At 37.0% G+C, this 16,614-nt stretch overlaps 1 protein-coding gene across 1 annotated transcript in view; it reads left to right on the forward strand.

Annotated features, from left to right (window-relative positions):
* UBE2K (ubiquitin conjugating enzyme E2 K) overlaps positions 1–15,938 on the forward strand; it is a 49,299-nt gene extending 33,361 nt beyond the window's left edge. Inside the window, exons 4-7 of the mRNA XM_064449309.1 lie at positions 206–288; positions 10,384–10,483; positions 14,088–14,216; positions 14,575–15,938. Of these exons, the coding sequence (XP_064305379.1) occupies positions 206–288; positions 10,384–10,483; positions 14,088–14,216; positions 14,575–14,649 (387 nt within the window). The 3' untranslated portion in view covers positions 14,650–15,938. The remainder of the gene's footprint in view (positions 1–205; positions 289–10,383; positions 10,484–14,087; positions 14,217–14,574) is intronic.
* The last annotated feature ends 676 nt before the right edge of the window (positions 15,939–16,614 follow it).

Below are 16,614 nucleotides of genomic sequence, written 5' to 3' on the forward strand. Positions count from 1 at the left end.
TTTTTCTGAGTAAAGCAAGGCTCAGTCTAACAAATAGCCTTGCAAACTTGAAGCCTCCTGAAATGTGATACCACTATGTCTTAGTTCCGTCTTCTAGCTTGCTATTTCCTAAGTTAGTATTTCTTTATAATATTGTTAGAAAATGTGCATTTAGAATGTTTACTTAATAACCATTTTTGTTTTTAAAAATTGTCTTGTCTTCTAGGTGCGGTTTATCACCAAAATATGGCATCCTAATATTAGCTCAGTCACTGGGGCCATCTGTTTGGATATTCTGAAAGATCAATGGTAAGGTTCCATATGGATTTAAATGTGCATAAATCAAATACACCAGTGTCCTGGATAGGAGGCCACCTCTCATCTTGCTTTTCACTTTGCATTTGTAATTTGAGATGTCCTTAAAGCTTACAATACTTCAGTATAGTATTTTGAGTTTAAAAGTTGCAAATGAAATGATTGGGTAGTAATTTTGGAAAGTACTAAGTAGATATTATATGCATAGAGAGCTTTTCCAAAAACTTTTACACTAGGGTTAGGGTGAACATCTTGGTTTTGGTGTTTTGGGTGGTTTTGTAGGAGTTAATTTCTTTTAGTTAGTTTTTTCCATTAACAAATGCTACCTATTGCCTCCTGAATTTTTGTCCTTTCAGCCTCCTGAGGTGTGAGCAAAAAACCCCAAGTGCTTACCTTCGTTATGATTCTTGACTTCTACTTCCAAATAAAAATGAGTTCTGATAGAGGTAAAAGAATGTATGAAGTGAGTCTGGGAGTACAAAATGTAACAGGTCAGCAATAGGAAAGGGAGAAGAGACTGACCATACTGATTCTGTCTCACAGTTATCACTGATAATATTTGATTTGCACCTCTGTAAACCATTTGCCTTTTGCTGACTTTTGATTAGTTAATGTTACTGAAAAAGTCTTAATAGCCAAAATCTGGGCACTTACAGGTCTATTCCACAAACTGTAACAGCTGAACTAATACTTCATTTGTTTTTACAAGTGATGTTTCATGTGGTTTGAGGATCGTATACACCAGTTGTATGACAGACATGGTATCTAACATGAATGGAATTCATCTTTGTTTTCCTCCATGCCTGCCCCCAACAAGTAGGACTGTAATTCCCCAGCAGATAATATCGATATCTAATCCATACAAGCTTCAAATGCTTGTAAATTCAGTAACTTCATGAAGACTGCTGTTGGCCAAGCAGACGTCAGCTGGGTTTGAAAGAGAAACTCTAGAGCAGAAAGCTTGAGTTCTGGTCCTGCAGGTGACACATCCAGTGTATTCAGCTTTTACAGAGTGAGTAGGCTATGCAAATCACATGGTACAGAATAGTGTAAATTACTGAAAAAGACAACATATTATTATTTAATTTCATTTCTGGAACTGCATATTTTTTCTTACAGTCTTGGAGCACTTGATGTTCTTTCAGGCAGTAGAATCTTTCAACATACATGCCATGGTACCTGGTAAAAAAATTTTTCTGTCAGTAAAGCCAGTGCATGTTTGTACCTGCACTCAGTTATTCATACCACCCTACAATTATACTGGAGATTAATGGCCCTTTACCTGCCCAAGTACAGTGTCCTGAGAGATTGTACTCTAAACCAGATTAGTGAATGGGCATGAAGTTGCCTGGTTGGTTTGTGTGTTGGGATTTTTTTTTATTTTTTTGTTTGTTTGGTTTTTGGTTGTCTTGGGTTTTTAGCAAAACAAATTTTGGAGGGTGTTTTAAACGGGGATCACTTTGCTGATTTGAACTAGAGCACATAAACCTACTCTCCCAGCTAGGCTTATTTCACTCAGGAGAAGGTTTAAGTAGTGAGGATATGGGAAGGCATTTCTGAAAGCGAAGGTGCTTAAGATGGAGCTGCATCCCAGTGTATTAATACTCCTGGGAAGAATTTATCCAAAGTTGTGTTTTTTTAAGCTCAGGGTTTGGGTTTGTTTTTGGTGTTTGGTTTTTTTTTTCCTTCCATCTTTTGGTGGTCCTTTTATGCACTGTCTAGTTGCTTTACTCATGGTATCAAGATCTGTGACTTTTAACAGGTATCTTCAAGGCTAATCTTTCCATACTGAAGCCCCTAAACATCATGTTTTTCAAAAACAACACTTATCTAGCATTTTCCCCTAGAAACTTTGAGGAAGCACAGTCCTAGCATTCTGACTTTGGTTTTAAGTCATTTAACAGCTTTTTAAAAACATTTTCTTGTTATCTTCATATTACTTTAATATATTCCCTAATTAGTGTTTCCTCTGGAGAAGGATGGATGATCTTGCTTCTGTAGCAAGAGACTGGGATTCAGGAGTCCACATTTTGGTTTCCAGACCTGGAACAGGTCTCTTATTGTCTTTCAGCAGTGCCAAACATTGTGACTTGAAACAGTCTCACAAAATTCAGTCTTCTCCCAAAACTCTGCTTTTAAGAGTTAAGCAGTTAATAGCCGTAAGATTAAAGCATCTGGCCTTTTCAGTGGCTGATGAAGCTAAAAAGAAAATACCAAAAGGCAACAAAGACCTAAAGAAATCATGAGCTTCAACATTATTTTTTTTGGTCAAAACCACTGAGATGTGGAACGGAAGGACAAGACAGGAGACTTGTTTGTTCTTACAATCTTTGTAAGTTAGGTCTTGCACAGATAAGTTAATCCATGTCTTACTTCTGCCTGATGGGGGGAAAAAAAACCCCACAACATTATACCGTCCTTCACCAAGATGTATACAAGATAGGAGCATTGGAACAAGAACATGCCTTCTGTGTATTTAAACCAGCTGGCATAGGGAACACTGATGATATGCCAGTTAAACTCCTCCTTTGAAACCCTGTCTGCATTTGGAAGCGCTAAGGAAAGAATTTCACAGAACTTGGTGGTGGCAGGGGGAGGCTTCCTATATAATAGAATCCCTTTTCAAATGATTCTTAATTTACTGATCCCTTCATTGTCTAGCAGTGCTCTTCATAAGTTTTGTTTGTTTTTTAATCATAGAATGATAAATAAAAATCACTTGAGCATTGAAGTGCTTGTCAAAGCCTCTGATCCTTTGGAGAAGAGAACTGTTGTGGCTACCCTCATCCATTTTTTTTTTTGAAGGATTTTCAGTATTGTGATAGACTTTTTTTCTGAGTAGCTTCCTAAGACACATGAATGGCTAATATTGTTTAAACAAGTTGTTTATTGTTCTTCAGTATATGCCGGTTTAGCTACTGAAACTGACAAATGCTCATATCACCATGTTTAAGTTTTCTGCATGTATAGGTTGAACAAAGGTTTAATAAAATGATAGCTTCATTAGAAAGCAAACAAAAGAACCCAAGCAACACCCTCGCCAACCTTGATAATTTAATATTTAATGGATTTCACCAGGTATTCAAAGGTAAATGGGACAAATGCAATCCTGAAATATTCTAATGGCATTGTTCTAGAAAATATATTTAGTTCTACAGTGTCTCTCTTCTCAAATCTTTTAGTAACGAGCTCTGTTTCTGGAGCGCCACTCATTGACTTGTAACGCACTTGACTGAATAATGCTGCTTTTGTTGCTGTGTTTAAATGCAAATCTCAAATTCCAATGCATATATCTGTTTTTCAGTGAGGTCAGTGGGAGTTAAAGGACAGAATTTGGGCCTATGAGACTTAATAGGGTTTCTTAAAAAGTTAATAAGCTGATAAAATACTAAGTTATGTATGGTGAATACAAAGATTTTAATGTGTATGTGTAGCTTAAAAAAGAAGTCTCTTCCTTACTTACCCATCCCATGATAATGATTTTTTTCTGTTCTAATGAGCATAGCAGAGATATTCTGCATATTGGTGGGAGGTTTTATCAGTTTGCAAAGTAATGTCTTTATTTTTTTAATGAGTTTAATGAAATTCTTTCTTCACAGTGTATGCTTGATTATTAAATTCTTTGCAGCTGTGGATTTTCATCATGTTTAGATTTGTAAATACCTGTTATGCCAGTTTGTTTGCAAAACAGCTACTGTTTGCTGGTAGACTTAAAATAGGGATATGATTTTGTAGAAGGAATACTGCTTATGGTGATCTGATATGACTCTTGTTATGTGGTTTCACTTACTGTAGCCTATATTGATCTTCCAGGCTAGTATGCTCAAAATGTCTCAAAATTTTATTCTTGGATATGAAATGTATCTAATACTGTTCATTGAAACCTGAGAACTAAATTACTTGAAAGCTGTTCTGCATAAATCCCTTGAGCAGTGATTATCAGGTGAATGTGTTGTGGCTGTGTGTGTGGCTACAAAAAACTCTTGGCTGTTGTGGTCTTGACAGTCAAAATAAAAATTAATAATAATATCTTTTTCATAGTGGCTGTACTGGAGGATTCACGCTTCAGTTTTAGTTGAGATGCAGAAATTATTATTATAGGAGATAATATAATTTTAATAGATACATAAGCAGCTGCCAGCTCATAGTAATCATCATCTTGGGCATCTAAAACTGCTGGGTTCTGTTTAGGGTGTTTGAGGAGCACTGAGCCTCTTCAAAGCTTTGAGAAAAATGTGGTGAATATTAACATCATTTGAGGGAACTCTTCAGCAAGCAGGCTGTCTCTCCCCCCTGCACTATGTCAAAGCTATTCTATTGTTATCTATATTTTTTCTTTCCCTGATGGGTGCCCAGTCTTGTATTTCTCCTGTAAATAATGACTGTACATTTCCTCCCTCCTTCCAGATTCCATAAGCCCTTGGTACAAGTTCCCAGAGCTTTTCTCTTGGATTAACAAGCTTAGTTTTTTTCACAGATGGAATAAATATTGCAGGCTATTTTAAAAAATAAAATTTAAAAATTGTTCCCAGCAGCCATGTTTGCTGCTCCACTGTCAACCAATCTGCTGGCTGCAGCTGGTCCTGTTGTTCTGCTGGGTTACATCTCAGAGTAATAGAGAGATTGTTTTCAGAGAGGAATGTACAGAACATAAGTAAAAACTTCCTAAATGGAAAATTACTTAGCCTTTAAAAAAGAAGAAAAACTGGCAGTGTTTCATAATCCTATTAGGACTCTTTCAGCTTGTTGAAAGGTAAAAGATTTCTTACCTCAGGCATGCCGGGCACAGTGGCTTGCTGTGCTTTTTAATATTATCACTATATTCACCCAAACTAGGGGTGTTCTTTTTTTAATGGAAATGCCCTAAGATGTTACCTTTTCTTTTTTTTATTTAAAAAAAAAAAGGAAAATATATCAGCTTTGTTCTGATTCACTCCAGTTTAACAACTGCAATGCCAATAGAAAGTCTGGTTTTTAGTTAGGATACCTGGAGTGGAGGTTTTTAGATTGAAGTTCTCAGAGGGGCAGTGCTTTCCTGTAGTGAGCTCTTTGCAGCTCACCGGTAGATATTACCGGCTGGTCCTCCCATTTTGTAGGTGTCAAATTTGCAAGCCTGAGCTGTGGCTAAGCAGCGTTTTGGGATGGGGGTGGGAGTCAAGGGTTATTGGACACTTTAGGAGAAAACAGGAGCCAGTAATGTCATGGGACAAAGCCAATGTAATGTCATGTGCAAGGCAAAAAGGATGCTGGGATATAGGAGGTTTTACCTGCAAAACTCATGATATAAGCTGCCTGCCTTTTATTTATGATTGGTCAGGCTCCCGTTGGACTAATGTACCCACTTTGAGTGTTATATTCCAAGAGAGATGGGAACCACAGGAACATCCAGAGTGAAGTAACAAGAATGATGGTCTAAGCAAATATGACCTACAGTGAAAGACTGGAAAGCCATTTTAGCATGCAGAAGATCTACCATGATGAAGCATTGAAATAGATTTTTGTTGTGGTAGGCAGCTAAACACTACACAGCTGCTTGCTCAGCCCCCCCATCCCACTGGGATGGGGGAGAGAATTGGGAGGGCAGAAGTAAGAAAACTCACAGGTTGAGATAAGAACAGTTTAATAATAATAATATTGTGATGAAAAGGAAAACAAAGAGAGGCAGAGGTGAAACCCAGGGAAAAAACAAGTGATGCAACCCCTCACCACCCACCAACCAATGCCCAGCCAGTCCGCAAGCTGCTATCGCTGCCCCGCTGGCCACCTCCCCTCAGTTAATATAATGGGCATGACATTGTATGATATGGAATATCCCTTTGGCCAGTCTGGATGAGCTGCCTTGGCTGTGCCCCCTCCCCTCCTGGCTTCTTGTGCACCCGGCAGAGCATGGGAAGCTGGAAAAGTCCTTGACTAGTGTAAGTGCTACTTAGCAACAGCTAAAACATCAGTGTGTTATCAACGTTATTCTCATCCTAAATCCAAACACGGCACTGTACTAGCTACTAGGAAGAAAATTAACTCTACCCCAGCTGAAACCAGGACAATTTTCCAAGAACCTTGTGAGGCTCCAGTTAAGAACAGATTAGACAGAAGTCTGTCAGGAGTGATACAAAACCTTGCCTTTAGCAAGGAGGGGTGAAAAAAAACCTAAAACCCAAGCATGTAGCTAGCTTGGGTTACCAAAGGGAATTGCTTGAACTCTGTGAGATGTTTCGCGTAAATCTACACCTATAAATATACTTCAAATATAAGAAGAGATGGAAATCTGTTTTTCAGGATTCTGTTCTGGAAAAAGAAACCCCTGAGCATTGGAAAATGCAGAAGATGTGTCTTTCTGCTGGAAGTTTGTTTTAATGAAAATACAAGTTTTTTGCAGCATGATCTTTTCTAGCTTGTGGCGATGTCATGTGGGATATGTGTGTTGGGTGTTTTTTTGTTTGTTTGTTTTATGCCACTCTGCATAGATTTTTCTCCAGAACTGATGATGAGAATTGCTTTTGCTCTTTGCTGATGAGGAACAGGTCCTGCCTTACTAGTGTCTGTAGATGTGGTTCTGGGCAGGCTCCTCCATTTACTTTATTCTCCTAAAAGAAGGTAATGTGAAGGCAGAAGAGCTTTTTAAGGTACTTGGGAAATGAGAATCTATTTTTAGGTGTCCCTCCAGTCTCTTCTGGGAATCTTAATATGTCTGAAAAATTAAGACTAAGCTATGTAGAAAATAACAAGACTTCTGCTTTCTTTGATCAGGAAAGCTAATTGGTGTCCTAAAGGTAGAAAATGTTACATGAGTATACCGTAGTTACATGAAACACATTAGCTTTTCTTTACCATTAATCACAAACTTTAATTTTCTTTTTTTAATACAAACAGCAGCTGAAGCTGTAACATGTTTTCTTTTATGATTTAAGGGTACTTCTTTAAACATTTGTGTCCAAGAAGACTTTATTATGCATGAGATGTAAAAGCCATTTTGAGACACGAGACTTAAATAAGTTGTAAACTAGAATTTTAAACCTTTTTTACATATGTAGCTAAACTAGTCTTGTATATAAACTCATTATTTTAGAATTTGAATTCTCTGAGCATATAGCCATCTGTATATCCAAATGGATTTGGTATTTATTTTTATTACTCATTTTGAAATTGGAATGTCAGAACAGAAGTTCAAGTTCTAGTATGCTTTGTGTAAAAATGTACAAACATAACAGATGAACAGTGACTGAAAGGGCCTAGCAGTCTTAAAAGCCAGAGACAGCTGGAGCCAGCACAGAACTTGTGTTCTAGGCGTCCATGGCACCTTTGGTCTTTAATAATCCTCTCTGCTCCCCAAGCTATATTTTCCACTCCTAAAAAGTGCGGTGTCAATGGAAGTAAATTGCACGTAGAAGTGTCACAGGTGGCCATGACCCCGCTTCTTCTCTATTTTAAATAATGGCAGTGGTTTTAGACGTCTGAAGTAGAAGGATTTCTGTAAAGGAAAGTCCAGAATAGCTTTTATTTGGTGAAAGTAACTACAGTATCAGGTACAGTTGATAGCTGTTTCATGTTAAGTCTATTTCTAAAACTACACTAAATAGCATAATAAAATTACCTAACTGGGAAAAAATACTTTCTAGTGTGTGTGGTGGCTATGGTAGTTCCTGAAATTCACTGCATAAAAATAAAAATGGTTAAGTCCATTTGAGCATAGTAAGGCCCGAGAGACTTCGTGTTTTGTGACACCTGAATGCTGGACTAGTAAACTTGTTGCATTACATTAATTTAATGCTAGCAGATACCATTGTGAGTTATGTAATCAATGTGTACATTAAATAGATTAATTTCAAGACAGTGTAAACCACTAGAGATCACAAAGAACAGGAAATTATAAGAGTAAAATAGCATAGGTAAATGTAAAGCAAAAATATTTCTGTTCTTTCACTGATGTTTTGTTTTTCCACACCTAAATCACATAAACAAAGATGCTTTGTAGTCATTTGCTATGTTAGCTAGGCTCTCATCCTGCAACTGAGGATATGTTGCAGTAACTAGGTGTTCTTTATCCAATTAAATATAATCTTACTAGTTAATCCCCAGCTTTGTTTGGAATTTAAAGAAACATTTTTTGGCTTGGAAGAAACATTCAGCTTGGAATCTTGAAATACTTTAGCTGGAAGATTATCTGAAAATCTGAAAAAAAAAATTAGTTACTAAGGAATAGGTTTAGAAAAGGAGAATTATATGTTGTGAAGGTTTTGTGATTTGTCAGAATTCAGATCTAAAAGCATGAAGGTTTTTTGAGATTTCAGTCTGCAAAGTTCGGCTTGAGGGACTTCAGGCTGATGTGGCAGTTGGAATGAGACAATATGTGCTAATTAAAATCTCTGTCACTTGGGATGTTTCTCACTTGCGTTTTGATGTAGCACACTGCACTGTGAAAGCTCAGTGATGATTATCAAGCTAAAAAAAGAAGTTTCTAGGAAAAATCTTCTAGAATTAGAAACAATTAGGGGAAAATGCCATATTTGAATGGCGAGTGACATAGCAGGAAAGCTGTAAATGTAAGCATCTAGGAATATGATATTCGGGTGTCTCAAATGTACGCCTGACATTTTACCAGCATCTCTTCTCTGTTCGTCGGTATACTCTGCTATAGTACCTCAATACAGTGCTTCAGTACTGGAAAATCACATAAAATTCAGAAATCTGAGACTGGATATAGACTTGCAAACTGTTCCCTTTGTATCTGGACCATTGGGTCAAACTCTTCCCCACCCACTCCAACAGACTTGCTGCATTTACCTTCAGTCTTCTGAAAAGAAGAAACTATTTTCTGTTGTTTGAAAATTGAAGTGTTTGTCTATAAGAAATTGGATGCCTGTGTTTCACAACTTTCCTCTGGGATTCCATGTGCCATAACCATTTTGCTCTAATCTAAGATGTCACATTTTCCCCACTTACCTTTCTACTAGTACTTCAGCAGAGTAAGCAGTTTTGTGTGCTGGCTTGAACATCTGTCATTGCCTGGCCACAGCAATTAAGAGTCTACTTAACCCTTCAAGTCAGCGGAAATACTGAATGTTCACAGATTTCTGTGGGGTCCTTATTTGGTTTCCAGTGTGTGCCAGCTGAAATGGAGATCAGAGGTGATATTCATGACCAAAATCTGATTAAACGGTATATTTAAAATGTTACAACTTTCCAGATTTACGGTGTGTAACAATTTCATACTTTTACTTTTCTGAGTGTTTATGAACTTACTTGGTGTTCCCTTACTAAATTATTGAAGTCCCTTACTCTTAATATACTTTGAGATCAAGATAAATTATGAGAACCTAGAACCTTAGAAGTTCTGACTCTAGAACTAGGCTACCTTCAACAGAGTTCTTCCACGGGGGCTGAAGAGTCGCTTCACAGCACCACCAAGACTGCAGAATATTTTCCTGCTCTGACAGTCGTGTCAGGTTGAAATGAGAGGAAGCTGAGAATATTTTCAATTGCACATTTTGTAACAGCCAAACCTTTTTATTATTATAGTAGTAATTAACTATGAATATTTTTTAATTTTATTGAAAAATTTCATATTAAAACTGATGCAGTGCAAAAGCTATATAATGTATGAAATTCCTCATCTCTTGCAAGTATTTAAAAGGCAGGTCAATATTTCTGTATATGCTATTTCACTATAAAGAGTGCCAGCAGAGGGAGCACACGTGGGCTACTAGTTCAGTACCTAGACCTTACACAAGGTGCTGTTACTGGTGGTAAGGAAGGACAACACAAACTTCAAATGGGCTTGCTTGGGTGGTTTTTTTTTTTCAGATGACATGAATTTTTTTAAGTGGGCATGGTCAAATGTGTAGGTCAAGGACTGTTTTTTCCAAAAGCTTAAGAAAGCATAGTTAATAAGGAAGTCTGCATTTAAAACCCTATTTAAATATATATATTGAATGGTGTTCTAATACCTATAAGTTACAGGGGTTTAAAATTATGATTCTTAGACTTACAATCTGTACATGTACTCTTATATCTTCTATGATACTAGTACAGCAGCAAGGGTGAGTACAGGCATGGGATTTGGTAAAGTCATTTTCAAATTTTTAATTTTAGGGCTGCAGCAATGACTCTAAGAACAGTGTTGTTATCACTGCAAGCATTGTTGGCAGCTGCAGAACCAGATGATCCCCAAGATGCAGTAGTGGCAAACCAGGTAAGATACTTAATTGACTGTGAATGTGTAACACACTGTAAACTTTGTGAACTTGGATTAGGTTCTGAACCTTGGGGGAGATAAAGATTTTAAAGAATTCATTGGAAAATTGCCTAAGCGTGCATTACTATGGTGTTTTGTGGTCTTTACTCTTCAGATTCCAGAGTAAATAGCAGTTATTTTACAGTGTCAGGAGGTTTATTTTGTTAGGTTTGTTCCTTAATTAGCTTGTCATAAGTGTCAGGAGATAGCAGCATAGTAAAATGAATTCCAGTATAACTTCCCTTTTAAAATTTAAGGCTTCTAGGACAAGAAAAGCAATGTTGTATTGGTTTAAAATGAGTTTTAACTTGATGGGGTTCATTAGATTTGGCTTGGTATTTAGCTCCTCTTCCAGATTAATCTGAATATTGTTGAACATTCTGTTTAACGTCAAAATTTTATTAATATTGACTTTAGATTAATTCCTGTTGCATTTAATCCTGAGGAGTAATTTATCTGAATGGAGCATCCTATGTATTTTTTACCTTTGCAAGTACTTGGGGATAACTGCTTTAGTCACTGGTTGAGTTGGTATCAGTAGAATTTTCTAATCAACAGGGTTTGCTAGTTTTTAGACAGTAGTAATAACTTATAAAAAGTAATAACAATAAAATGTTGATAAGATCTTATGCCTTACCAGGACTGACATGGTTCTATTTAAGATGTTGATGAAAGAGAGCAACAGTCATCCCATAACTTAATAGTCTCACAATTTTCAACGAATTCCCAAGTATGTGGGTGGTGTTTTCCTTTTTACGCTGGGGGCGGAGAGAGAGAGAGCCCGTCTTCCCCACTGACTGGTAGTAAGAGTGTTATTTTGGTAACAAAAGAACAAAGCTAGCAGAAAGTTCTTCCAGCATTGATCTCATCTGTATCTCCTGTAAGTTGGGACCCTCCAGAACAGAGTGACAAAGTGTGCACTCCTTCCCTGTAAAAATCTGTGTAGGGTGATAAATCTGCATTTAATCAAACATCTCAGGATTTGGAGGGAAACATGGAGATCAGAGGTAGCCCATCACACCACTGGGTGGGGGAGTGCTGGTTCTTACTACTATACTCAGTAGTAGGTACAGAGGTTGGTTTGTGGGATTCTGCAGTACTGTAAGGCTGCTCTGAACAAACATCCCTGAACAGTTCTGTCAGACTGAATTGCTCTATGTGGGGAGAATTGTTGCAAAGGCCATGCAAGGCCACTAGGCACTTCCCTGCACCGGGTTTGTCTTGCAGGATGCATGCCCTTGCTGTCACACTCTACTAAACAAAACCACTTTTTCCTTTTTTACGAAGAACAAGAATTAGTGTTTCCCATTCTGGCCTCAATGGCAGAATTTTGAGTGGGAATCAAAATGGTCTCACAGAAGTGCTTGAGCTGGAAATAGTTGTTTTTTTTTCTCAGGCCAAAAATTTAGTGGAACTTCCTAGATTCTGAAGAGCAGTTTTCCAGGCTGGCTCTCAGGTGTATGTGGGGATGTGTCCAGTGGGGCTGTGGCAAGGTTGGTGAGGGGAGGATTCAGTTGCTCCTGTTCCCTGCAAATACCTGCATGAAAACTATACTGGGGTTTGGCCTTGAGTTACAAGCATGTGTATGTAAGTAGAAAGTGATTATAACACCTTTGAGAGATGTGGTAGTAAACACCCAGTTCCTTCATGTGTTTATTTGGTGGTGGGGTCTTTTTTAGTTTGAGGGTTTGGTTTTGTTGGTTGTTTTTTTTTAAAAAAAAAAACAACACCAAAATTCACAAGGGATTAGTTTATCCTTCACACTCATTTTTCATTATGTTAATTTACTAAAGTGTGTTTTAGACTGCTAAGCTGTCCAGGTAACTGGCAGTGTCCTACAAGCTCTTAAGCTGAATACAGGGAGAACTCCTGTTTGAATAATGGCAGTATTTTCAGACACCAGCTGTCTGGTGTCAAAACTACTTCAGCTAGTTGGTGTGTTTTTTAAGTACAGCAGCATTAACTGCCTCAGATTCCTGATATAGAGACATCAGTAAAAGGTGCCTTTAGGCTTTTATGCACTCAGTGAGAAGCTAGATTATTTACGGATACCTAAGTAAAGGAATTTTATATATAGAACACAGAAAGCTAGTTCTGAATAAAATGCAGTTATGCAGTTATGACTAATCCTTTGCATTTCAGCTAGTTGCTTTCTAGGCTTGGCAGTGTTCTCAAAAATATAAAAAAAAAGAGGAGGGAAGATCTCTTAAGAGCAGAAGAATATAGTATTTCAGAATGCTACTGATGCTTGACTTAATCCTTCCTCTTTTCTAGTCATAACAACCAAAGAAATTTATTACAGACCACTGTATTTATAACACAGTGAGTTATTTCCAACAATAGATTGTCTCCCATGTTTTTTTAATGCCATTAATAATCAAACAGTAAACATACAAATTACTTCATGTGGAGCAGAATTAGTGGGATGTGTACGAAGCACACAGTGCAGTGTAGTTGGTGTGTGTTGCTGTAGGAGAGGCAAAATAAAATGAACAACAGTAGAAAGTATATTTGCTTTGACAGTGCTTTATAGCTTTAGTGATTGTTGTCATGTATGAATAAAATGCTTAGAATGATAATCAGCCATGATTCTGTCCTTAAAATGCATCTAAATAAATAATAGATATTCCAATATCTTATTATTTAGTGCTAAAATATATATCTAAAGATTAGAATACCTACTTTTTAAAAAAGTGTAATGACTAATAGTCTTTTTAAGTACAAAAAATTTGATTTTACGTACAAAAGTTGCTAAAATAGGAAACTCATCTTGCTTTTCTGAGTACAATTTATGACAGTGACCCACTTTCTTGGCTTTTGAGTTCTTGGTGCAGGCTGAAAATTCCCCATGAATAAGGTCCATTCTGTTGTTTATTAGAAAACTTGTTAGTGTCGAGACTGGTGCAAAGTAGTATTTACATAACCCGCATGATTTTTGTTTTCCTGCTAAATAATAGCTTGCATTCAAAGAGTTGCGGCTTCCTAGCTTTTTTGTGTATGCTCGTCCATTTTTCAGCCCTTCTTTTGTCACATATGCTATCAATATCCTTATTCTCAGGAGGAAGCCTGGAGGTAGAATGTCAGCCCTGACTGAAACACTGCAGACCAACTTGCAGTGTATAAAACCAGTCATATTTTAAAGCGATTAGAGAAATAGATTAGAGTAGAATGCACTACATACATTCAGGAGATGTTAACGTAGGGATAATTTGTGCTCTGCCACACTGAATATAAATTTTCAGTAGCTGTGCTAAATATAGCGAATCTACTTTTGATCAGTGCAATTGAGAACAGTACCTGATTGTACATACAAAATACCTATAGTGTGTAATTTAACCTAAAGGCAAATGCCTTAAATCAAATGCTTGCATAGGTTTACTCTACATACAAGCCTCACCTCCAAATTTCACTTAAAAAAACCAGCAGTATGCTCAGTGTAAAACACTACTGAAGATACTGTAGAAAGAATGATGGATTGGAATGTGCCGTATCATCTTGCTTTTTGGTTGGACTGCTGAGTTGATTTAACTTTCCCCTTCTCCCCCCTCTCTCTTTTGTGTAGTACAAACAAAATCCAGAAATGTTTAAACAGACAGCTCGACTTTGGGCACATGTGTATGCTGGAGCACCAGTTTCTAGTCCAGAATACACCAAAAAAATAGAAAACCTTTGTGCTATGGGCTTTGATAGGGTAAGTATATATATAACTTAAATATTTTTCAGTAGGGGCAGGGCAAGTATATGTGTCTAAATACAGGGAGTCGTTAGTATACTAAAGTAGACTCTCTACTTCCATGACCTTTTATAGGTCTAATCGTTCTGTTTTGCTAACTATTTTTTTTAGAATTGGAGTTCTAAAATACTATGTTATTAGAAACCTTGTGAGCTACCACTGCCTTTTTTGAAACAATTCTTCTATAAATTATTAGCTACGATTTAACAGACGGTAAACTAATGTGTTCTGATTAATCTGTGAACTTTTCATTCCACTTCTTAGAGCTGCAGGTTCATACACTGAAAATATTATTGCTTTTGTTTTCTCGTTGCAGAATGCAGTAATAGTGGCCTTGTCTTCAAAATCATGGGATGTAGAGACTGCAACAGAATTACTCCTGAGTAACTGAGCCATGTAGAGAGAGCTGCTTCAGTAGTCCAGCTTGCCCCTTCTGGAGGAGCATCACCATCTGTTATTTTTAGGATTCTATATAGATTCTCTTTTAAAACTGGCACTCTTGCCTGATGATGCTATCTAGGCACTATTGGAGACTGAAAAAAAACCCGCTCTGTAAATAAAGCTAATTAAACGTCTGTGTAAATTTAAAAAGGGGAAATACTTTAATTTTTTTTCTTACTAAATATTGTAAAAATTCTTTGAGCTCAGCTAAAATAATGGGGGAAAAACATGCCTACTTTAGTGTTTAGCAGTGTGACGAGGACTAGCAGGAACTTGCTTCAGGGTTTTGATTTAGTGATTCAGAAAGCAACATTTTTGAGTGTTAAGTCATCAAATTGTTGGTGCCACTCATCACAGCTATCTTACTGTTTTTAACATGGATCCTCTGTGCCTGTGGATTGACCTATATTTGCATGCTTGTACTTAATCGACATATTAGGTAGGGTCGCTGAAGAGAACACCATTGAAATGCTCGAGTATTCTTGTAACTTTTTCCTGAAAGACTTTCAAGACTTACCCAAAGTTCCACATGGTGACCTATTCAGAACCGGTTTCGTTCTAGCTTATTAATTGGGAAACCTGATTCTCCTCTCCCTTACATCATACAGCTGAAAATCCTCACTGGATTATGTTTCATCATCTGTGGGTATTATGGGTGCCATTTACAGTAGTCTAGGCTCCCCTTGAAAAAAATATATTTTGAATTATCAGTAATGATTTTCATCCATCATGTTTTCAACATGATCTCGTAAGGAGTATGCCTTGATATAGCACAAAAAGATGGAGCTGGTTTTCTTTTTTTTTTTTTTGTCTTACATAGATGTAAAATGTTCTTCAGTATGTTCTGGATAATATGATTTCACTGGGTTTGAAGGAGGAAAAAGCTGATTCTCTAGCGTACTGAGAACTTAAAATTTTTCTTTGAGTACTTGATATGATGCAATCAGCTGTGTTTCGCAGCGGTTTTCTAGCTTTATTTTGAGCTCCAATTTAAGGATTGCTTACCAGGTACTTTAAAATTCATCTTTGCTCGTGTTTTCCTCTAGTTGACACACAGAGGCTGTGTTGGTGTTTCTACTGTACATACTTCAAATGCACATAGAAGTAGAAGTGTGAGAAGTGTGTTCTCAATTTAGCTTTCTTTTGGATTGATGTTTGATAAACGAGAACTGAAATCTTACCTTGGCTTGTACATACAGTCAGTCTTTTTATTCGTATTAAAATGACATTTCATCCTGAGTGCAAAAGCTTGAAAATTATTAGTTTTGCAACTTCAAACACTAGTACATCTATTTTAAGAGAGCTGTAATGTCTTTGTGAATATGATGCTAACTTTTGACAATATATCTGACAAGGAAGTTCAGAGAAATCCTGAGACTAGAGTGTGGGGATTGTGGCTAATAGAGTACTGTATAAGTCATCTTTTCCATGACTGCTTTTTCTCCTAAACTGTGGATTAATGGGGCGGGGAAATATATGTCTGCTTAGGGGTTTTCTGGAGCTATGAAGTACAAGTTGAAATAGTTTCACACTTCATAGTCTGTTTATAAATCATCCTAGAGTAAATCAGGAACATTATTGTATCTGTTAGATATCTGGAGCATAGTGGTAGGGGAACAGAACCAGAAAATAGAGCTGTAGAGGCCTAGCTAGTTCAGGGATGCTCCTTGTACTGCTCTGCCTGGTGTGCCCAAACTTAAAATATTTCAGGGCACAGACATTAAATGCTTTGAACTCATATCAGTGCAATACTAAATGCATTTGCTTAGTCTTTATACTTACTGCTTCTTAAGGTGTAGTCAGTGGTCAGTTTTCTTGGGTTTTCCTGAGTTAGTGTAAATCATTTGCAACGATGCCAAAGGAAATGAGTTGTTTTGTCTTTCCTTATATTTATTTATTTTTTTTTAAACAAGAA

The sequence above is a fragment of the Phalacrocorax carbo genome, chromosome 4 (genome assembly GCF_963921805.1).
Source record: "Phalacrocorax carbo chromosome 4, bPhaCar2.1, whole genome shotgun sequence".
NCBI lineage: Eukaryota > Metazoa > Chordata > Aves > Suliformes > Phalacrocoracidae > Phalacrocorax > Phalacrocorax carbo.